Source organism: Thermobia domestica, chromosome 6, assembly GCF_964235325.1.
Source record: "Thermobia domestica chromosome 6, izTheDome1.hap1.1, whole genome shotgun sequence".
Lineage (NCBI taxonomy): Eukaryota > Metazoa > Arthropoda > Insecta > Zygentoma > Lepismatidae > Thermobia > Thermobia domestica.
This window is the reverse complement of record NC_137459.1, coordinates 143,877,958-143,903,931: the sequence shown is the minus strand read 5'-3', so window position 1 is coordinate 143,903,931 and position 25,974 is coordinate 143,877,958. Positions and strand designations below refer to the sequence as shown.

Below are 25,974 nucleotides of genomic sequence, written 5' to 3'. Positions count from 1 at the left end.
CGGACATTTCTATCAGAAGAAGATTTGGTTAAAGAAATTGATGGTTTATATCATCGGTTCATATCTAATCCTATGTAGAAACTTAATTCGTAGTGATGAAAGATTTTCTATATAATAAAAATGGAGAAACATTTTGATTTATTACATGATAGACTTAAACTAATTCACGAAGATCTTAAACTCTTAGCAACACTATTAAAAAACAAATATTATTAAAAGAAAAAGAGAATGCAGAACACTCACGAGAATCAAATTGGGTAGTGAAAGTGAAAATGATAGTGATAGTTAGGAAGGTTATGGTGAAGTAGATTCTTCTTAAGTCGCAGCGGTGTTTTATGAATTATTTATATAAAAACCATGTAAAGAGTGAAAATGAATTACTAACTTTGATGGGTTATTCCCATGAAAGTCCTGTCTTAATATGCTAATAAACATCATAATTTTCAGTATTAGCTGTTGTGTTAGATAACGAAAATGATTAATTTTTTTCCTATTTTCTATAATACGAGGATGGCGTCGATACTTGCTGCTAAGCCTATTATCGACAATGTGTGCAATTATTTAAATATCGAAGACAAAATTAATTTTAGTAAATCACTAGACATGCTAGATCATTTCTTTAAAAATCAACAACAAAAAACAATAAAGAACTAGAACGCTTTATATTAAAATCTAATGCTCTGAATCTTCCTTCTAATATACTAGAAACGTTAACTGAAGAACAGTAGAATACAATTTGTACAGGTAATTTGTCTGAAGATTGGATGAGAAGATACGATGATAAAATTAACTTTGATCTAATAGCAGAGCATCGATGTATTTCAGATGGTTTTATAAGAGATTATGATGATAGATTTGACTTTGATCTAATAGCAGAGCATCAATAACTTTCAGATGATATTATAAGAGATTATGATGATAGATTTGAGTTTTATGCTTTATCATCAAGAGTTATCAGAGGCTATTATGAGCGAATATGCTGACAAGATAGACTGGGGGATAATACCAGAATATTGTAATAGTAGAACTAATAAACTATCTGAATCATTCATGAGAGAATTTAAAAAAAAGCTTATTGGGAAGTATACACAAATGTAGAAATACCAAGAAATTTATATTATTAAACCGAAAATGAATTAGTTTTCATTAGCTCAATAATAGCTTTGATGGGTTATTACCATGAAGGCCATGTTCTAATACAATATGCTAATAGACATTGAGATTTCCTAGGTCACATGAATATTAGCTGTTGTATTAGTTAATGAAAATGATTAAAATCATTTTTATAGAATAAAAAACAAAGTAATTATGAGTAATTTAATTAAACATACTGTAATTGAATTAAAAAACTTATGTAAAGGGAAGGGAATAAAAGGATATTCCCGCTTAAGAAAAGCAGAACTTATTGACAAACTTATTGAACATGAAGATGAACCAAACAGATTAAACTTTAACCAAACATTTCCTTTTCAAGAAGACATTTTTGAAAAACCAAAACCTAAGAGATTAAGTAGGAAGAGAGCTTTAAAGCTGTTCCCATTTAAAAAAGATGTGTTTGAAGAAACTAAACCAGTACGTATACCCATCAAAGTAGAATTAAAAGAAACAGCATTCAAGAATCGTTTACAAACTATTAAAGTTGAAAATACAGGCGGATGTAAAGATCCAATAAAATTTTTAGATACGAGTGGAAGAGTTGCTATCAACAAAATCAAAGAAGAAATAAAATTTCACCCTGTTAAGGTTAACCTTGTTTTCATTTGTGATTATATAAAAGATAAAAAAATACAAGAACACAATTTCAAAACATCAAACCGAGAGAATATTAGAATCAACTGACTTAAATGAATATATACATCATGCAAAACAAAAACTTCGTAGAGAAATGGAAGAATTAGAAGGTAGAGGATCAGGATGGACATTACATCAAATTAAATACGTACAAATCAGATTAAACAAGTATGTACCATTAAGAGTTTCTTCCTATATTGAACTTCCTAAAGCAATTAAAGATAAGAAAGCAGTGATTAATATTAAAAATAAAGATAATAAATGTTTCTTATACGCTATTGCAAGTTACTTAAAACCTATAAATATACACCCTGAAAGACCTTCACATTATAAGCGGATTGTTAATAAATTACAAAAGAAATATTGTGATAGAATTGAATTTCCTGTACAATTAAAAGATATAGTTAAGTTTGAAAGAAGAAGTAACATTTCAATTAACGTGTATAGCTATGATAACAATTTTGAGATCTACCCACTTCAAATCACAAAAAATAAGCAGGAAACTCACACCAATTTATTATATGTAAAAGATGGAAAAAACAATAATTTTTGTCAGATAAAAAGCTTGTCAAGACTAATATAAAGTCAGGTAACAAAACACGAGGAAAAACTATACTTCTGCGACAGATGTTTAACAAGACACTTTCGAAATGAGAAGCAGCTACAAAACCAGAGCTATATTGTAACGAACATGAGGCTGTTAGAATAGAACTTCCTAAATCATATGACAATCAAATAGAGTTTCAAAATTATAATCGATCATTAAGAGTTCCATTTGTGATAATTGCTGACTTTGAATGTATCTTATGTAAGTTAAAAATAGAGCATAATTGTACTAAAACAGTAAAATATGAAAAGCATGAACCAATGAGTTTTTGTTACTATGTCAAATATTCAAACGGAAACTATAAAGCCTCTGTTAGTTATATAGGTCCAGATGCTGCAAAAGTATTTATTGAAATGTTACACAAATTATGAAGCAATAGAAATTATGAAAATATATAAAAGGATAGTTAATATGAACCCGCTTACCGAGGAGGAAATAGAAGCTTATAACAGTTCGGATACTTGTCATATATGTGAGAAAATCTTGAATGACTTACCACCAGCCGTCGAGAAAAAATAAATATATTAAAGAAGAAAATACAGTTCTACGGGGATCAAGATGATATGAGTGAAAAAATGAAAGAATGGAAATATGAATTAAGAAAACGTTTTTATAAGATAAATAAAAATAAAGCAAAAGTAAGAGATCATGATCATTTAACTGGAAAGTTTAGAGGTGCAGCTCACAGTTATTGCAATCTAAACTATAAAAATCCTAATTTTGTTCCAGTATTTCTTCACAACTTTACTGGCTATGATACGCATTTGTTCATTAGAGAGTTAGAATATGATACACAGAAAATTAAACTGATCGCAAATAATGAAGAAAGGTACATAACATATGAAAAACATATAAAAGCAGAACCAAAAGATGGAATACATTTAAGATTTGTTGATTCATTTAGATTTATGTCAAAGAGTTTAGCAGAATTAACTAGTAGTTAAAACCAGAACAATTTCGAGAAACATTAAAGTTTTTCCCGATTGATAAACTTGATCTGGTTACTACTAAAGGTGATTATCCATTTGGGTTTGTTGATTCATTTAAAAAATTGAAAGAACCTGTTCCATTATCTATAGACAAGTTTTCAAACAGATTAACAGGAGAAAAAATGAGTCATGAACGCCATAAGCTTCATGTACGAGTTTGTAAAGAATTCGATCTGAAGTTAACGGAGGACTTAACTGAACATTATAACAAAACAGATGTTCTTCAATTAGCAGATATATTTGAAAACTTTAGAGACGTGTGTTTAAAGGCATATGGATTAGATCCTGCATGGTATTATACAGCACCTGGCTTATCGTGGGATGCAATGTTAAAGATGACTAAAATTAAGCTAGAAATGTTAACTGATTATGATAAAATACTAATGCTAGAAAAGGGTATACGAGGAGGAATCTCACAATGTAGTAAAAGATATGTGAAAGCTAAACACAAATATATGGAAGATTATAATAAAGATGAGTGTTCAAGATATTTAGCGTATCTAGATGCAAACAACTTATATGGATGGGCGATATGTCAATACATGCCCTATAAAGACTTTAAGTGGGTTAAACCTTACATAGTTATAATGAGCATTCCAGATGACTCAGAAACTGGTTACATATTAGAAGTAGATTTAGAATATCCGAAGAATTTACATAACAAGCATTCTGATTCGCCATGAGCTCCAGAAAACATGTGTCCACCAGAATCAAAACAATCAAAACTACTAACAACACTTTATAATAAGGAAAGATATGTAATTCACTATAGGAACTTAAAACTATATATGTCGCTTGGAATGTAATTAAAGAAAGTGCATAGAGTATTAGAATTCAAACAATCAGACTGGCTAAAGAAATACATTCATTTAAATACAAATATGAGAACGCAAGCTAAAAATGAATTTGAAAAATATTTTTATAAGCTCATGAATAACTCAGTATTCGGAAAAATAATGGAAAATATTCGAAAGAGACAACCCATACAATTAGAATCTGATCCTGAAAGAGTAGAAAAATTAATTGCAAAACCAAATTTTGATTACAGAACAATATTTACAGAGAATTTGTGTGCTATACATATGAAAAAAGAGCGATTGACATTTAATAAGCCAATATATGTTGGTATGAGTGTATTAGAACTATCAAAACTTTTAATGTATGACTTTCACTATAACACTATGAAGCCGAGATATGGAAACAATATAGATTTATGTTACATGGAAACTGATAGCTTTATATATGAGATTGAGACTGATGACTTTTACAAAGATATGGTAGAAATAATTGACCAATTTGACACGAGCGAATACGAGGAAAATAACATATATGGACTACCACTAATAAACAAGAAAGTAATAGGTAAGATGAAAGATGAGAATAAGGGTAAAATAATGACGGAGTTTATTGGGTTAAGAGCGAAGATGTATGCTTTTAAAGTAGAAAAGAAAGAAAAGAAAAAGGCTAAAGTAGTAACTAAAGCTGTAATATCAAAAGAGTTGCAGTTTAATGATTATAAAGAAAGCTTATTTAAAAATGTCAAAACATATAAAGACATAAACCTCATTAGAAGTTATAAACATGATGTATATAGTATAACCGTTCATAAGCTATCATTAGATTCTTCAGACGATAAAAGACATATATTACGAGATGGTGTAAAAACATTAGCTTGGGGCCATTTTATGATAAAGTAAAAATGTAATTACGTATATAGTGTAGTGTAGTGTATTGTAGTGTAGTTTTAGATGTAAGATTTTAGATGTAAGTTTTTATGATTTTAAAATGTCATAAAAAGCCTATTCAATCTCACTTTAGAATTGTTATCTGAATACTTAACGCTATGTATAGTTAGTTGGACCCCTTATTTAAAATGCTGTTGTGCTTTCCTGTGTGTCAAAAAATATTTGGAGGGGGAAAAGTGTCCTAGAACCTACATATATACCCTACTAGGGGTTAAAATAGCTAATTGCCTACAACAGCTCAAATGCCCGGTAATAAGAAGAGACGGTTATGGTTACCGCAAAACCGTACAATTGTTATTCCTCTTGCTTAATGTAACCAGGTAAGTTGGTTAACACCTTTTTTTTTTTTTTTGGTAACTAAAGTCCAGAAGGTATAACGTCACCAGCCACAATTCACAGCACTCAGCGAGCCATGAGTAACCAAGCTGCAACTCCGCATAAACGTCACTACATCTTTTCGCGGGAAGCAAACGACGTTATACCTTCCGTATTATAGTAATCCAGGAAAAGGCAAAGTGTACTTTCACTGAAAAAATGAAATATTTAAGTTTTACGTCCCACGATTATGCCGGTTAGGCTAAAGGAGACGGTGATTGAGAAATGAATGAATTGGTGGAATGAAGAAAGTGGGAGGAAACGGAAGAACCCCGAGAAAACCCACGCACACGTGTTTGTCCACCACAAAGTTCACTTGGCGGGAGCAGGGTTTGAACCCGGGACCCCAAGCACCAGAGGTGAACTGTACTTTCACTGAATACTATTTGGCTACACGATTTCTAGCGTAGTTTTAACCGAAATTCGACTACTAGCAGCTAAGTTTTAATTTAATTCTTACTCTGCACACGATAAAAAAATCATATGCACCCGTGATGTGAGTTATTAGTTAAAATCTATTAGTAATTTGTTACAATTTTAGACAATGCCTTTCTTTTCAAAGCAAGACAATACTGCATAAATTCTAAGGGGAGAAGTGACACCAGTGCTTATAGTGTAAATGTTCGTACATATACATATAAGCTCTAAGACAGCCTTTCCCAACCCAGAGTCCGCAAGCCAATCTGAGAAAGGCACCCACGTACACAGTGATGAGAAATACACCATTTTAAGTTAATCATCAAATTAATAATGACATGTCAAACTCCAGAAGGGTGCTACGAAACTAAATGCCGTTTGTCACGACATACCGTTGTGAATCAACGTTTTCTGCTCTTTCTTATCTGAAGAATAAGAACAGGATCAGACTTGACGAAAAATTAAATGAAATGAAATCTTTAAGTTTTACATCCCACGGTTATGCCGGTTAGGCTAAAGGAAACGGTGATGATGGGAAATGAGTGAAATGGTGGAATGAAGAAAGTGGGAGGAAACGGGAGAACCCCGAGAAGACCCACGAGCAAGATGTTTGCCCAATACGAAGTCCACACGGTGCGAGCTGGGTTCGAACCAGGGACCCCAAGCGCCTGAGGTGAACGCTCTACCACTGAGCCACCGCGACCCCCGGATTAGACTTGATGTTGAGGCGGATCGTCACTTAAAATTTTCTTTTTTTGATCCTGACATTTCCAAGTTAGTGGCTGAAAGGTAACACCACCCATCACATTAATGAAGTTGTGTATCTCGGTGAGTCATACACTTAGTGTCAGGTTAATTTGTTGAAGTTAATACATTTTATATTCTTCCAGAAAAAATACGTTTTTCTATACTGGACGGGTAGGCTATTGTGGTTTTGTGTTGTTTACGTACTGGATTCATTTGCAACATCTTATTCAAGATATCCGGCCTGAGATTTGAAACCAAGGACCACCTGATTACGCGATTGGCATCATATAACTCTAACATGATTATACCACTGCAAAGAAAAACAAACACACCCATATATGCCCTAACATGGGAAAAAATATAAATACTAACCGTCCTTCACATGCATTGTAGACTCTAAAGTAGGCTGCAGTGTGGAAAAGGTTGGGAAAGGCTGCTCCATGATATCAAGGGTTGCGGTGGCTCAGTGATATAGCGTTCATCTCTGGTGCATAGGGTCCTGGGTTCGATCCCAGCTAACGCTATATGAACTTTTTGGTGAACAAACACTGTCTGCGTGGATTTTCTCGGGGTTTTCCCGTTTCCTCCCACTGCCTTCATTTCACCCTTTTTGTCATTTCTCATCATTGTCTCCTTTAGCCTAGCCGGAATAATCATGGGACGAAAAATTTTCATGATATCAAATAAAGAATATATATATTAAATAAATTTCCGGTATATCACATTACAATTGTTAGCATATATAGGGAACAAATTTTTACTTTGATTCGGACAGTGACCCGGTTCCCGGAGCAGTTTAGGAATCACAGTGAAGTTGCTACACCAGGTCGTGATATAAGGTCATGTGGTATTATCATGAGGTAAAAGTAGAATAAAACGAGCCCTGTGGGACTTCTAACCCAATTTGCTCGCTAAGCTACGTTTCGTTACGTAAGCAAATCACTTTTTTTATTAAATTTGTGTTTGCAAAGTGGAGCAGCAAAGGCATGAACAATTCCAACAAAGACTGAGGCACAAAACATTTCCAGGAAGTGACTGAACCTATAAGAACCGATTGAAGTTACTGTCTGACTCAAAGTAAAATCTTGCCTAATGGGTATACTCGAGCAGACGGTTCTAATAAATTTTGACACATTTCTTGTAGCCTATTTTCAGGTTAGGTAAGCGTTCACTAAACGAGGAGCTCCATTAGTACTAGCAGATTGACTTACGAAGGGCTCATTATAAATACAGTGTGAACGTATGTCATAAAAAGTACAGTTCATAAAACACGAACCAACTTGTGCTATGTGGACACTAAAAACCACAAATGCTATCTAACCGAGTCAGGAAGGAGTGAAGCAGGGGCAAGCGTTAGCGAGGGGGTGAGTCCGTAGAGAGGAGGCGGTTCAGCGAAAATGAAGATAGTGGATGAGAACACTTACACATAAAATACTTTCACTATCACTCAAAATTCATTTCAATATAATGTGCACTGACGGTAATTACTTATATACACACTCGCGTCCCTCACGAGAAATGTTTCACATAGTATTTTACCTTCAAATTTTCTATTTGCTAGAATCGTCTGCTCGAGTGAACTTTATGTCGGCTCTTTATGGCCCAACATTTTTGGTAAAAATTACTACATTGTTAAAAATTAACTAATTTTGGTTAGGTCATGTTAGTTTAGCTTAATTTAAGCCAGGTCTAGTTTGCTATATCGTAGTAACGTAAATTTGTACAAATAGAAAATTTATAGGTAAAATACGATGTGAAGCTTTTTTGTGAAGTAATGACCGTGTAAATATAAACAATTACTGTCAGTGCACAGCATATTGCAATGAATTTTGAATAACAGTGAAAGCATTGTATGTGTTAGTTAGTGTGCTCTTACACTATCTTCGTTTATGCGCATAACCCCCGTCGCTGACGCGCCTGCTCCCTACGGACGCACCCTGTTGTCGCTCGGGTTTCCGTGCTGCACTCCTGCCCTCAGTCAGTTAGGTAGCATTCGTGCTTTTCAGTAGCCACACAAAAAACTGGTTCGTGTTTTATGCACCGTAGTTTTTATGCCCTACGTCCACACTGTACTAGTACTGATCTCTCCTGATGTCAATCTGCAAGTAGTAATGGAGCTCCTCATTTAGTGCATGCTGTTAATAGAAGTTCTACACTAACCTGAAAATGGAAGAAATGTGTTAAAATTTCGTACAACCGATTCCTCGAGTAATGCCATTAATCTTCCCAAAAGACCAACTCTTCACTTTGTCCAACGTCACCTACTTTCAATTGTTTGCGTGTGGATGACAGTTTATCATTTGATAACTTATTATTATTTCGGAACACCTCGGCATTGCGTTTCTTTTGTATGCAGCACTTCACAAATGTTTCACACATCAATTACCCTTCCAAAGCACGAACTCATTTCTCCTGTAAACAATGTTTTTAACCTACTTTTGGTCCCAAAAAGCAGATATTACCCAATTGTCAATACAAACAGTGGACCTTGCCTTTGATGTCTTCTTTACTATCATACTTCGGTTGGTCAATTCTCTCCTGTCACAAACCTCAGTTCAAAAATAGCCGAATTTGCCTGTTTTAAATATACTTGTCTTTACATTGTAAGATATATTTACATATATATCACACCACACAAATCTATACTTTAAAGTTCACCCCACCACTACGACATTCATTTGTTTTCAAAACTCGCTCTGAATTCAGTGATGCCAGTTCTGTAACAGCGAAATTTCCGTCCGAAACCATAAATTTCCCGATTACATACAAAATTTACCGTCAACTTCAGTAGATATAATTTACAATATCTATAGCAGCCCAAAATTTTTTTAAAAAAATAAATAAAATAGAATGTACACCATTTTTATGAACAATATGGCGTTTTTTGTGTTTTGGAAGGGATGTTATGTTCAACAAAGCAACACTTAATTAAATTGTATTAGCCTTAACACAATCTGGTGTTGCTTGCACACCGCTTGTTCCTTGCCACAAAAATAAGTAAATAATTATTTAAAATGCTTAAAAATGCAGCGATAAGTAGGGTATTTTCCAATAGTTTACAATAGCTTGATGTTTCAAGTCTTTTATGTGTTTGTAATGTTGACTTTTACCCAGGGATAAAGTAGATCTCAGAAGGTAGGGGGACACATTACGTAAAGCCGTCTCCTGTACCTATCTTTTCACATTGTAATTTTTAGAAGCGTGTGATGCCACAGATATTTTCTGGAAGTGCTGAGACGACATCCACCTGCGTTCCCCCTCACTTTTAGCCCTGCTTTTACCCAGGGGTAAAAGTGGATCTGAAAAGGTGGGGGCGGTAGCGGCATGACGTCACGACATTCCCCCTGCCTATCTTTGCCCATTGTATTTTTTTTTTTGGAATTGAGGGGACGCCGATATATTTTTTCGAGGTGGGGGGACGGCGTCAACGCGAATTGCCGCACTTTTATCCCTGCTTTTACCAAGAAAGAGATCAATGTTGCAGGCTAGGTTGTCGTACGCCTAGAAAAGTTGAGGATGCAAGGATTTCCCGTTTTCAGCCTATTTAAAAAGTCTCCGCATTACCGTCAGTGCTCAGAATTTTACGTTTTACGAGAAGTTTCCAGCCAACTGGTATCACTGACTGAAGTTAAAATACTTGCTCCCTGGCGCTGCAAACTACATGTAATGTAATTAAGTGTAAAAAAACATCCACATGTATCTTAACATCGTCATTTTTGTTATCATTATTTAACGTAACAAATGACGTTATATTTATTCGCCTGACGTCTTTGGAATTTCATGACCAACATTTGACGTTGTTATGACGTAAGTGTGCTACTAAGGCCGAGTTCGATTTGTGTAGGACATGGAGTGAACTGCCCTAAACATGAAAATGGGTAAGGTGGAGGGAAAGATTATGCTAATTTTAATAAAGTTAGTTAATATGCAATAATTTAAATGAATCTGGAAATGTCGGTAGAGCATAAATAACAAATTATTATTTAATTAAAGAAAAATGAGAACATTTAAATTTTGAAAGAAGGATACTCTGAATTTGCGAGTGATAAATCTCATTTTCTAAACAAAATGAAGTGCTATTCCCTGGGTCCTCCTTGGTTTTAACTTCATTGAAGCAAATACCAATAATGCCACATATAACTATCATACACTGACAGACAGAAGCTATAATTCGCTGATTATCTGCTCCTCTGGCAATGCTGTAAAGAAAAGAACATAAAACAAATAATCCAACACATACCTGTGATGTCTCCCAAGGTGTAGGTAGAAGAGAAATTCCATACGTTTTCAGATGACAAACTTTTAATTAAAAAAATTCACAATCACCAACGAACACTGAATGAGTAGATAATACGTATCCGAGTAATATTGATTAGATTTGTGATAATTATCAGTTTGTGCACACGCGTTATTGTTCCTTCCAATTCGGCGCTGATCCCGTTCTTCCGTTTACGGGACTGTCTTGTTACTCCTTCACCGATGGTATCGTCTTTTCCGTTCCGGCAATACTTGCTGGAGCTCTTCTTATGTCCATGTGGATGATCCCAAAACACCTTAGTATGTCATCCCTACTATGTACAAGTCCTTCTCGTTGAAATGACTAGGTGTACTTCGAGAAATTTGAATCGTGTCTCGATTTCACTGTATTTACAACTAACTGAACGATGTATAAGTATTTCAGTCGCACCGTCTGTAGATCATGTTTACCCACGATCTGATTAGATTTTAGCATAAAATTAACTTCATGCACACGAATCTAACACTGTTTATATACATACAAGATGACACGACGCATTATTTACAATGGAAGTCTTTCACGTAGCACAGTTCTGAAAGCTTAGGTCAATATGATGGACCTTCACTAGCTTCAAGGAAGTATGTTGATATATATAATTTGTATAAAACTATATAGCCAGTATCAGCATTTTTCAACTATCAGTTGAAACGAAAGAAAAAAAATCACTCGAGTAACTATTACGAATAAAATTCAAAACAAGTTCATCTCCAATCCGTAGAATTACTTTTACTATATCTTGTGATATGCTATCTACTCTCTTGTAAAGAGAGTCAACTTTCACGAACGGAACTTTAAACGAAATTTCGTCCGTACGGTCAACGAACTAACCACCAACTAACTCTCTTCCGCCCTTTTCGTATATATAAAACTATCCATTTCTTTATTTCCCTGAGACTCGCTTCTAAGCACACTTCTTTCTTATGAAGGGGATGGTGCGGAAGGGTGGAAGCATCTTGGTGCCATCAAGTCTAGTGACTACACCTTGTTCTATTCTTTTGCTAATAAATAATTTACTTTTGATTGATTTTCTGTTTTAACATTGTAACCTAATATGGTAAACTTATACCCTAAAACTGATGCCCATCATACTGAGTTTCCTTACTTCAATTTATGTTAAATTTTAATTTGAACATCCTAACTATTTACAGATATACCTTCTAGCAGACATGTTTACAGGGCGCATAGTGGTCTGAGAGTCACTGACCTCTGGTGGCGGAACATCCAAACCACTCTCAAAACACTACTCAGCCTGTGTCCGTGCTAGTTGTGAAATTTTTGCAAATAACAACACAAGTAATTAGATTTAGAACTGATACCACTTAAAATACATCTTCCATATTGATTTTAAGCATATATATGTGATTGTCATTGCATGTCATATCAATATTTATACACAAACACTCTTTTCCTGTTTTCTACTGCTTGAGAGGAATCACCTGGCTGTTGCTGTTACATACCATGTTCCCCCTTCACAACATCACGTGAGGATACAAATAAAACCAAAATAAGCTTTGTATTTATGTTTTGTAAATAAACTGAGACACGGAAAAGCAAGGCCAAGGAATACTAGAATATTCTACTCATTCAAGAATGCATAATAAATTAAGAAGAAGATGACTGTTTTCTTTAGTTTATTTACAAGGGGTGAAGGTCGGTGGAGGGAATGTCCTTAGCTCCAGCATTTTGAAAACACAAGGAAGTTGAATGAAAAATAATAGGCTCGTTTTTACTTGAGATGTCTTGGACGCGCTCTGAGCAGATATCATTAAATCTGGCCAGAAACTTCGTGGTTCACACCTATTATTACTGATATTTTTGCACGGGGGTATGAAAAATTATATTGCTTTTACTACAAAGAAACTCTAGTCTGGTTGTCGTCAGTACAGAGTCAGACGACATCGTTGTCAACTTGAAAATTTATTCTTATTTTCATTCTCTTCGTTGTTTCTCAAGAAGAAATAAGAAAAAGCTTTCCTTTTCCACCAGATACCAATGTTTTTCGGGTGGCAATACTGCTGCACAAACATCTGCGCTCACTTGACTTGAGTGCAGAAATCTTTCTTTTTTAAAAAAAGCTAGATTCTGCTTCTTCTGCGTTGTAGATATTTCCTCCGTATTTCATTATTTCGATGCAAGAATATTATTGAATCCAAACAAACACAATATATTCACATGGTACCTAATTACAATACTACCTAATTATGAACAGTCATCTCCTTATGTTAATAAAACAAAGGATATACATTGAAAAATAAATCGAAAAACTTAATACACCACTAATCCCTTGATATGCAAAACATATAATATGATATACTAATTTAAATATTGATATGCAAATAACCTAGCTATATGTGCCTTACACATATTTCCCCCTCCTTGGTGTGTTCAATGTAATCGGGAGGTACATTGAACATTCCAAGCATTACATAATTATAACAATAACACTGAAATTTACATTTATATAAAATAATCAAAGTACAGATAAACTAAATAATATCCTGCCACAGCATAACTAATCGAATAAACTAAATATACAAAATAAACAAACAAACCACAAACAGGTATGTTCCTGTTGCTGTACAGGGCGTAGTGACTTACCACCAGGAGCCTGTGATTTCGTTTTTTTTTGTGACCTACTAAACTGATACCCCAACTAATATATAAATATATAAATTCAACAGCGTACAGTTAACCTTTCAAACAGAATTACCTACGTGAGTATTTACAAGTTTTTTTTACTTCTTTCCTTCCTGTTCTTCACCTCCTGCTGTGAGGGCCTCTCGCTGAACATACCGTTTCAGTAAGTATGCGTTCCTTTTCATTTTGGGCTCTCTTGTCACAGGATCCCCTAAGGAATAGACATTCTTGTCTGTTTTGTCCAGTATAGTATATGGACCGGAATAGATTAATAAGATTTTCTTCGAGATACCTGCAAATGCATCTGACTTTGGAAAAGTACGTACCAATACTAGATCATCTATATCATATTGTATAGTACGTTGATGCTTATCAAAATTCCTTTTTCTTGCAAGCGCATTTTTCTTTAGATTTTTGCTGCAATCCCAACGTAATATTGAATGTCTTTATGTTTTTCTAGCTCCGGAATTTCAAAGATTTTCGCCACATCTTTAGACGAAGATTGCCCTAGGTGAACTTCATAGGGACTTAGGTTTGTGGACAGATGCTTAGCGGAGCTCAAACATCTTTCTACTTTATTGAGATATTTAGGCCACTGTCGTTGATTATCGTGACACAATTTCCTCAACATTCGAACTGTAGATTTTACACCAACCTCAGCCATATTTCCTTGAAGAAAATATGGTGTACTTGTAATATGTTTTATTCCTAAGTCTTTCAGTTCTGTTCTCCATCTATCCGCCGTAAACTGTGACGCATTGTCGGTTAAGATATACTCTACGTTTGGACACAATTTAAGGAATTCCTTCACTTTCCTAAGTGCAGCATTGGTCGTAACTTTTCTACAAGCAAATAACCCAATTACTTTTGAGAATGCGTCTATGCATACGAAAATATACTGTACATTACCAATTCCTTTTGTTAACGGTCCTAGCCAGTCACAACACACCATGTAATTTGCCCGTTTAACAATTACTGGATTCAGCGGTCCAGGCATGTAACAACTGGGTGGTTGAGCTTTCTGACATAACTCACATGATGCTGTGTATTTCCTAATTATGACACGCATCTTTGGCCATACAAAATGTTCGGAGAGAAGAGGAATTAACTTACTAGCAGAGAGGTGTCCTCGCTCATCATGATAATACTCTAATAGTGGTTTTATCAAAACTTCCGGGATACATATGCGGAGTCCTTCGCAATCCTGTATACAAAGTTTCCCGTTTGAAATTACAAATTGATGTTTGTTGCTCTCTAATTTCCCTGACTTTTCACAGTTCTCTCATTTCCTTTTTATCTCACCGTAAACCGGATCTGATGACTGCATTTCAGGCAGTATACCAATTAGTTTCCGTAACTCGCACGGAATCTCAGTTAGTATTGTCATTAGGGACTCGTTTATTACTAACTTCCTATTCTCGTCAAACTGTTTTCCCGTGTTAGAAGGATAACGAGAAAGATGATCACTGAGATTATCTTTGGACCCAACATACTCGAACTGGAATTCTAATGTGCTCAAAGCTAATATCCACCTCGCTAAGCGCTGATTCGTGATTCTACAAAGAAGAATGAATTTTAGAGATTGGTGATCGGATATAATCTTAAAGCGGTTACCCACAAGATAATGCTTGAATTTATTCACCCCATGTATCAGTCCAGCGAACTCCTTCTCAGTGATTCCATAATTCTTTTCCGCAGCGTTAAAAATCCGTGATGTCATTCCTATGATACGAATGTTACCATCATCATCTATTTGGTATAGGTGAGAAGAACAACTCACATCGGATGCATCGCATTCCAAAATGAATTGTCTGTCTGGCAACGGTTTCTTTAACACTACTTTCTCTTGAAAAATATTTCTCATTTTCTCAAAGGCCTCTTGATGGGCTGGAAGCCACTGGAATTTCACATTTTTTTTCAAAAGTTGAAAAAGGGGAAAAAGGACTTCTGAATATTCCGTACTGAAAATTCGATAAAATTGGCAGTACCCTATGAAACTTATAAGTTCCCTTACATTGCGTGGTCTTCTGAATGTCATTACTTTTTTAACTTTCTCTGGGCACTTTCCTATGCCTTCTGGAGAAAGTTCATACCCAATAATGCTAATTTTCTGTCTAGCAAACTCGCATTTTTTCAATCGTAGCGTCATACCGCCAGCGTGTAATTTTCTTAAAACTACATCAAGATGATGCACGTGCTCATCTAGCGTGCTACTTGCGATCACTACGTTGTCTACATAATAGCCACAGAAGTCTCTACATTCAGAACCTAAAAAAGAGTCTATTGCTCTGACACACGACGCTAAGCTCTGTTTTGTTCCAAAAGGTAATTTCACAAAAACATATGAAATTCCTTCGTGCAGAAATTCTAAATATTTTTGGCTGTTTTCTTCCACTTTCACTTGAAGGAAAGATTCAATACAATCCACGGTAGAGAAGAAACGCTTATCACACAGGTCTTGTAATGTGTTCAGTGCTGCCATTGGTCTGTCATGTTGGCTTAAAGTAACCTCTCCCAATTTTCTGCCATCCAGGCAAGCTCTTAATTTCCCATCTTTCTTAGGAACCACAACTAAAGGACTTGTATAGCTCGCTTCTGCTTTTCGAATAATATTCCAAGCAAGCCATCGATGTATGATGTTGGTTACTTGCACCCTATGTTTAAGAGCATATGGATACATACGAGCCTTGATAGGTGTTTCGTCAACAAGTTCTAGACTGTGCTCATAATTTTTTATGCACCCAGGCCTCAGATCAAACACACTCCTATGCTTATTAAGGACAGTAAACAACTTATGTTGCTCATCCTTACTTAAATCTGTATACCTTCCGACATGATTCTTTATTTCTTCCGTTGTAGCCTGTGTTCGAACCTTTCTCCAATCATCAGGAGAATAAACTACATTTGAATGCTCACTTAAGTTTGGATAAACACCGTCATCCAAATGCAAACGTGGGGGGGTAATCTCCTTATTATTACACTCTCCCAACAAAAGAATATAACTGAACTGAAGTAGTGGGTCCAATACTGGAAACGCTCAAACTACTTGCATTAAAAAAATAATTTTCACTCCTATAATTAGAATCATTTTCGATTTCACAGGTTAATTTTCTTACAACCAATTCATTCACATCTAATTCCACGTCTCGGAAGGAAACTTCAATTTCGTAAGGAGAATTAAGCTGTAATACGCCCTTACTATAATTCAAAACTGCCTTACTCTCGCTGAAAAACTGTGACCCGATTATGAGTGGCCTATTAAGCCCTTGTACAATTATACCCGCAGTATAGAAGGTTTTTCCATTAAAAATCAGTTCAAGCATGACTTGACCAAAAATTTTAGCAACTGATCTACCAAACGCCGAAGTGACTCGCATATTGTTCGCCTTGAGAAATGCAGGACTTGGCTTACAATCCTTTATTTCATTCCAAAACTCAGCGCTCAAAGCTGAAATGGAGGCGCCACTATCGAGTAGAGCACACACTCGTCTTTCAAACAATATAACCTCCACTTCAGGTAATACAACTAAATTATTTGTTGGAATTTCATTTGGACTCGTATCTAATAAATTTTTGAATATCGCGTTCGTTTCATCATATAATTCTCTGTTTAACTTAACTTCTCTACCATTTCTTAATAATAAACTAATCTCATTCTTACGAACATCGGTTTTATTATCTAAGGAAAAATACTGCTTGTCCACAATGGCTTTACATTTTCCACTACAGTATTACAAGCGCTATCGTGATCAGAGCAAGAACTAACATTGTTACTAATTCGCACACATTCAGAAGTCATTTCCGTAGACTCAGACGGAATATTCAAAAGAAATTCCTTCCTACCGTCTTTCTGTCCGTGCGCTGATATTTCTCAGTCATGTGTCCCGTTACTTGAGTTTTCGGGTCTCGAAAACTGGGATGACGTTCTTGCCTGTTGGTTATGGTCTCGTGTCGAGAGGGCGGTACTACGGTCATATGACTCAAGAACATTGACCTGCTCGCTTTGGTTGTAGTTTTCCCGCGGGCTATTTATATGATTCCTGCCACGTCGAGACACCCTCTGTCCTGATTGTACACGAGACGTTTCATCCCCTCTCTCTCTTTGGTCAGCAGGTCGCTGTTGCCAACTACTATTGTTGCCAGATCTACCCCTATTATTGTTATTCCTTTGCTGGTAGGAACCACGATCCTGTTGTCCTCTTCGCCTATATTTTCGTGGACTGTATGGCCTATCTCTCTGATATGATGTAGATGGAGAATTATTTTCTTCACTATCATCTAATGACACCATATTGATCCCCCTTCTGACATTATTGCTACTATTCCCACTATTGGCAGAATTTTGATATGTAAGCTGCAGTTCATTAACGAGAGACAAAAACTCATCAATAGTACGTGGTCTTGCACTAATTACTGATCTATAAATCCATGCCGGTAATTGTCTCGGTAGTATATGAAGCAGTACCTGATTTTCTAACGGTGGTGTTAAAATACTATTCTTATGTAAGAGATCTAAAAGATACTCCATGGGCTGTTTGTTCGAACGTGCTTCGAATCTTGATGTTAACATACTTGCGCGCAGATTTGCAAGTTTCTCCTCGCTTAAATACGTGGCTCTAAAATGCGACACAAACTCTGAGTACGTTCTACATTTCCTAGCCGTAACTTGATACGAATTTAATGATGCATTTCTAAAGCATTTTCCTACAAACGGTAACCTCCTTTCCATTGGAACACCTGTCAGTTCAAAGAAATTTTCAAGTTCAACAAAAAAAAATTGTGCGTCTCAACTTCATTCTGAAGCCCAGTAAAGGTCGGCAATGTGAGATCGCGCGGTATGAAACCAAATGCTGTAGTAAGCTGGCATGGTTGCATGGAACTATGAGATTGAGAACGAGAATGAGGATCATTCTCGTCTCGTGGTAGGGAATTCGAGACTTGACGGGAATTATCGGGATTATAACGACTCTATAGAAAAGCGTCGTCAACCTGGTTCGACTTGTAAAATATCAGTTACGAAGCGATAATAACTTTTCTTTATGCAAAAATCAACTCAGATATTCAAAGATTATTAGTCTCACCTTTATTGCTTGATATGTCTTAAATATTCCTTTTAAGACCGTAAAATACATAAATTCACTTGACTAGGTCAACACATAACATGTACATAGCCACAACTATCCCATAATAATCTCTTACATATATTAAAAACATTCTTCTTTTCTGTTAATTTTAAAATGAACATTCTACTAAGTATATTACATATTTATGAGCACTTTTTGCCCACGGTACAGGTAAATATTATACAAACTAAAGTATTTCGTTATAGTAAATGTCGCCCGACAAAGGGACTGAATATAAAAGTCATGAGTAGGCTTGGCTTTTATATTCAAGAACCACTGGTCTGATTAGATTAATGTTCGTACATTACATATGTTCTTTATATTTTGACCACACCTCGTATATATCTTCATTACTTTTTTGGTTAACCCTCATATATATATAAAATATTAGTTATTATCATTCACATAAATACATTTACAATAAATCTTTGATTTCATTAATATTTCTCTTTTATTACATTATTATTTATTCTTTATCATTAAAAACATCGTTGCTTAGAAATATAATTAACGAGGGTGAAACACAAATTATCAGGATTACTAGTTTCGATCATTATTACAAACGATGATGTGACAAATAATATTTATTCTTTTCGGGCGCATTGTATAACAAATAAGTTAGATGTTGCAATTGTAATGTATACATAGTAGCACTAAGATGTCATAAATAAAGAAGAATTTCATTCAAGGTAGTTATTGAATAATTGATTTTATAGAATGGATCTTATTCTTAACATAATCTTTGACAATTAAACACAAATCAATCTGATATAAAGTAAATTTTTTTTTTTTTTTTGCCTTTAACTAATTATGAATTGAATTATGATTCTTCACATTAATAAGAAAGAATAAAAATTAAACATAACCTACGTTTGAATAATCAAATGGAAGTAAATAAATTTATTTTACAGAAACAAAAGACACCTTTTTGTTATTAAATAAACACATTTTTCATTATTATTGTTATTTTTCATTCTTATTTATTTGATCAAGAATGTTGGGTGCTACTAACTCTTTAACTAGATGCATTTCAAATATTTATAACCATCGTTTTCATTATTAATATTAACACAAACTTTAAAACGAAAATTCACAAGAATCTATAACCAACATGGGTTTAACCTAATTTCGTTAACGGTAATCAAGTTACATTCGCACTGGCATATGAATCTAATAAAGTGCATTGTACGGCACAATCGTGGTTAGGTTCTACATTAGGTTGTACATGTCTTTCATCGTGATTTGAATTTGGATACGAAGTACCATCTCGTGAACAATGATTATGTCTATACATAGGATTGATAGCATCTCTAGGATTTCGACATGTATTTCTATTATTTTTGTGTCTACTTCGGTTGATTAGGTTAGGCGGATTCCTTACATAGCCTTGTCTATTTTGTTCATTTTGATTGCTAGAGTATACTCGTCTTAGGTTCGGTTCATTATTATTCACACTTCGGATATTCAAATTCCGAACAGGGACCAAATGATCTGAATTATTCTTATTTTTACCCATTCCTGATTGTGTTAGATTCATAGCATGGTATTGAGTTTCGTAGCATTGTACAAGCATTAATAAATGACTGAAACTCATACACTGTGTGGAAAATAAGATCTGCTGTAATTTAAATGGAAGCAAATTGCGAATCGATGCAATTATTCTTGATTCCGATTGCAAGGGATTAACGACCTTTAATTCATTATAGACATTTATAACAAACTCTACAATAGATTTGTGCAATCGAGGATTGAAATGTTGATTTCTAAGAGTGGCATCTCTGTTGGCCAGCAAAAAGTCATTTTCGTAATTCGCGATCAATGCCGCTTTAAATTCCTCATATGTACTAATGTGATCACGTATTGCCTTAAACCATAAGGAACAAGGTGGGAGTAATACATGGGGTATTAATTTCATGTATTGTGATCGGTCGATAGACATTATATTACATTCGTCTTGGAATTTCTCTAAGAAAGAACTAGCATTTTCATTGCACTTACCACTAAATTTACTCATGGCTTTGATTTCGCTCATCTTGACACTTAGCTTTACCTTTCTTTTCTCACTCCTTGTTCTTGTGGTGTGATTGTTCCGGTCCGTAGCGTGCTGTGTCATGATACCATTTATATTTCGTTCATCAGTGATCTTCGGACAATTTTCCTCTAATATAATATCCTCCTCAGATTCCGGCGAAGGCGTATTTATATCCGGTGATTGGGGAAACTCGAAGCGATCACTGCCCAGATTATTGCGATAAATGGTGTCTCTAGCCTGTAACGTTTTAATTTCTTCCTGCATAGTAGCCAACTGGATCTTTTGATGTTTAACGGAAGATTCTATTAACGTTAAATCCTTTTTTACAGCACAGATTTCATGATTTTGATGATCGTGCTTTTCTTGACACTCATCGGCTAACCTTTTTAACTTCTCTTCAAACTGCGAGGATATGTCGTTCATCACCTGGACGATTGTTTGTTTCGTATCGTCTGATTTCAGTTCTATCCGTTCTATTCGTTTACTTAATTCTTCATACTGCTTGCTAGCTTCATTAAATTTCAGTTCTATCTTCTTTTCCATGGTCTGGTTAGCTTCATAGAACTTCTGTTCCATGATCTGGTTAGCTTCATAGAACTTCTGTTCCATGGTCTGGTTAGCTTCATAGAACTTCTGTTCCATGTTTGTGTTAGATTCATTGAGCTTCTGTTCCATGGTTTGTTTTATCTCAGTCGTCATTTGCATAATTTGTCGCTGCACAGCTAACAAAAGTCGATCCTCAGATGACAAACTTGGTGTTGCACTAATTTCACCTGGATTACTGGTATTAGATTCCTGTTGCACTATTTCACTATCCATTTTTCTTTTGATGACCTTACCGCTTCGTAATACGGTTAAGTTCGTATTCATAAATGGTAATATCCAAGTAAATTCAGCCCTACTTTCCTTCTTCGGGAACTGAATTTTCAAAAGTCCCGGGTTTGGTAAACCAAATTTTTATAACGACTCTATAGAAAAGCGTCGTCAACCTGGTTCGACTTGTAAAATATCAGTTACGAAGCGATAATAACTTTTCTTTATGCAAAAATCAACTCAGATATTCAAAGATTATTAGTCTCACCTTTATTGCTTGATATGTCTTAAATATTCCTTTTAAGACCGTAAAATACATAAATTCACTTGACTAGGTCAACACATAACATGTACATAGCCACAACTATCCCATAATAATCTCTTACATATATTAAAAACATTCTTCTTTTCTGTTAATTTTAAAATGAACATTCTACTAAGTATATTACATATTTATGAGCACTTTTTGCCCACGGTACAGGTAAATATTATACAAACTAAAGTATTTCGTTATAGGATGGACATCCGGAGAACATACATTGCGTTCAGAGACCTGTACTGGTATGCTCACCTCAGCTGATCGGTCTCTTACTGTGTCTCGCAATCTTGCCAACTCCTTTTCTAGCTTGGAGCATACAGTATTTACGTTGTCTTGCATCTCCAAGATACTATCCCTACATTCGCTTCTAACTTCTTCTATTTGAGTATCTTGTCCTATCTCCCCTCTAACTCTAATTAATTGTTCTTTCCATACTACTTCTGCCTGTCTTAGGTTTTGTTCCAGATTAACCATACTAGTTTCTACATGATCGAGACGAGACGCGACCTCGGTAACGCTACCTTTCACATTCTCAACATCGGTTGGGTTATTGCTTACTTCTGCCACACACGATCTTAAATTTGTAACATCCTGATCCACTTTCTGAATTTCAGCACCCAGACTATCTGTGATTACATCCAACTTATTTTTAGTACTATTCTCTAATTGCTGCACTCTCTCGTCCACTTCTCTAAGAGATGCCTGTAATTCCTGACACGCGATATTGATTCTTTCATTTAATATTTCAGAAGTTGAATCCAGCCTAGTGCCTAATTCTATAATGCTGGCATTCAGCTCTTGTCGTACACTATTTGCTATCTCTCACTCTGCTACTTCTAGCCTATTAACTAATTCTCTATGAGCTTTCTCTTGTCTATCTGCAATCTCTTTTTGAACAGTATTCTGCTTTTCTAATAGTTCCCTCTTAAATTCATCCTGTTTCCTGTCCTGTTCCTGTTGCTTCTCCAATAATTCTCGCATCATCGCTAATAATGGATTCATACTCGCATCAATTACGGTTGTAGTGGTACCCGAAGAAGTACTGGGAGTTACTACTAAACTATTATCTGTCTTGTTTTGTTCATTACTATTTCGTGAAGTTCCTACGCTTTCTACACCATCCCTAACTACTTCTTCTTCATAATTAGCGTTATGTGAAATAGCTCCGACCTGATTTTCAACTTCCTCTTCAATATCATCTAATTGATTCATTTTGAAATGTAAAAACTCTTCCTCCATTTTCTTCCTACTTCGACTTCTCGTTAATACCATCAAATAAGCTATGAATTCTAAGTATATATCTATCAATACAATAGGCAAATTTAATTCTCCCCCTCAATCTTCAAATACTCTAGGCACACAAATAATAGCCAGACTTTAAATAAACATAAAAAATGCACACACTAAATACTAAACACATAATTAAATCCTTTCTTGAATGATTTGCAAAGAGAGAAAGAAAAAAATCAGACACACGATCCGTAACAAAGCTTATTTCAGTTCGCAGAACACAACTTCTGTATGTGACATATTGGCATTGTATCTTGTGGGGTCACAATGAGAATATAGTATGCACTGAGCCTTTAATTAACTGAAGTAACAAGGGAAAACGTGCCCCACAACCAAGAAGCAAATTTCTGAGTGAATCAAACTTTCTAAATATGAAGTGATCATGTCCCACGCTAGGTAGCCAAATTTTGTGTAGGACATGCAGTGAACTGCCCTAAACATGAAAATGGGTAAAATGGAGGGAAAGATTATGCTAATTTTAATAAAGTTAGTTAATATGCAATAATTTAAATGAATCTGGAAATGTCGGTAGAGAATAAATAACAAATTATTATTTAATTAAAGAAAAGTGAGAACATTTAAATTTTGAAAGAAGGATACTCTGAATTTGCGAGTGATAAATCTCATTTTCTAAACAAAATGAAGTGCTATTCTCAGGGTCTTCCTTGGTTTTAACTTCATTGAAGCAAATACCAATAATGCCACATATAACTATCATACACTGACAGACAGAAGCTATAATTCGCTGATTATCTGCTCCTCTGGCAATGCTGTAAAGAAAAGAACATAAAACAAATAATCCAACACATACCTGTGATGTCTCCCAAGGTGTAGGTAGAAGAGAAATTCCATACGTTTTCAGATGACAAACTTTTAATTTAAAAAAATTCACAATCACCAATGAACACTGAATGAGTAGATAATACGTATCCGAGTAATATTGATTAGATTTGTGATAATTATCAGTTTGTGCACACGCGTTATTGTTCCTTCCAATTCGGCGCTGATCCCGTTCTTCCGTTTACGGGACTGTCTTGTTACTCCTTCACCGATGGTATCGCCTCTCGATTTCACTGTATTTACAACTAACTGAACGATGTATAAGTATTTCAGTCGCACCGTCTGTAGATCATGTCTACTCACGATCTGATTAGATTTTAGCATAAAATTAACTTCATGCACACGAATCTAACACTGTTTATATACATACAAGATGACACGACGCATTATTTACAATGAAAGTCTTTCACGTAGCACAGTTCTGAAAGCTTAGGTCAATATGATGGACCTTCACTAGCTTCAAGGAAGTATGTTGATATATATAATTTGTATAAAACTATATAGCCAGTATCAGCATTTTTCAACTATCAGTTGAAACGAAAGAAAAAAAATCACTCGAGTAACTATTACGAATAAAATTCAAAACAAGTTCATCTCCAATCCGTAGAATTACTTTTACTATATCTTGTGATATGCTATCTACTCTCTTGTAAAGAGAGTCAACTTTCACGAACGGAACTTTAAACGAAATTTCGTCCGTACGGTCAACGAACTAACCACCAACTAACTCTCTTCCGCCCTTTTCGTATATATAAAACTATCCATTTCTTTATTTCCCTGAGACTCGCTTCTAAGCACACTTCTTTCTTATGAAGGGGATGGTGCGGAAGGGTGGAAGCATCTTGGTGCCATCAAGTCTAGTGACTACACCTTGTTCTATTCTTTTGCTAATAAATAATTAACTTTTGATTGATTTTCTATTTTAACATTGTAACCTAATATGGTAAACTTATACCCTAAAACTGATGCCTATCATACTGAGTTTCCTTACTTCAATCTATGTTAAATTTTAATTTGAACATCCTAACTATTTACAGATATACCTTCTAGCAGACATGTTTACAGGGCGCATAGTGGTCTGAGAGTCACTGACCTCTGGTGGCGGAACATCCAAACCACTCTCAAAACACTACTCAGCCTGTGTCCGTGCTAGTTGTGAAATTTTTGCAAATAACAACACAAGTAATTAGATTTAGAACTGATACCACTTAAAATACATCTTCCTTATTGATTTTAAGCATATATATGTGATTGTCATTGCATGTCATATCAATATTTATACACAAACACTCTTTTCCTGTTTTCTACTGCTTGAGAGGAATCACCTGGCTGTTGCTGTTACATACCATGTTCCCCCTTCACAACATCATGTGAGGATACAAATAAAACCAAAATAAGCTTTGTATTTATGTTTTGTAAATAAACTGAGACACGGAAAAGCAAGGCCAAGGAATACTAGAATATTCTACTCATTCAAGAATGCATAATAAATTAAGAAGAAGATGACTGTTTTCTTTAGTTTATTTACAAGGGGTGAAGGTCGGTGGAGGGAATGTCCTTAGCTCCAGCATTTTGAAAACACAAGGAAGTTGAATGAAAAATAATAGGCTCGTTTTTACTTGAGATGTCTTGGACGCGCTCTGAGCAGATATCATTAAATCTGGCCAGAAACTTCATGGTTCACACCTATTGTTACTGATATTTTTGCACGGGGATATGAAAAATTATATTGCTTTTACTACAAAGAAACTCTAGTCTGGTTGTCGTCAGTACAGTCAGATGACATCGTTGTCAACTTGAAAATTTATTCTTATTTTCATTTTCTTCGTTGTTTCTCAAGAAGAAATAAGAAAAAGCTTTCCTTTTCCACTAGATACCAATGTCTTTCGGGTGGCAATACTGCTGCACAAACATCTGCGCTCACTCGACTTGAGTGCAGAAACCTTTTTTTT

General features: G+C 35.1%; 1 protein-coding gene across 1 annotated transcript; it reads right to left on the bottom strand.

Moving 5' to 3' along the window:
- Positions 1 to 14,011: 14,011 nt before the first annotated feature.
- Positions 14,012 to 14,674, bottom strand: LOC145687322 (uncharacterized). Its single transcript, XM_081760781.1, has one exon. It carries the CDS (start codon positions 14,672 to 14,674, stop codon positions 14,012 to 14,014), a length of 663 nt encoding a protein of 220 aa, XP_081616907.1.
- Positions 14,675 to 25,974: the final 11,300 nt, after the last annotated feature.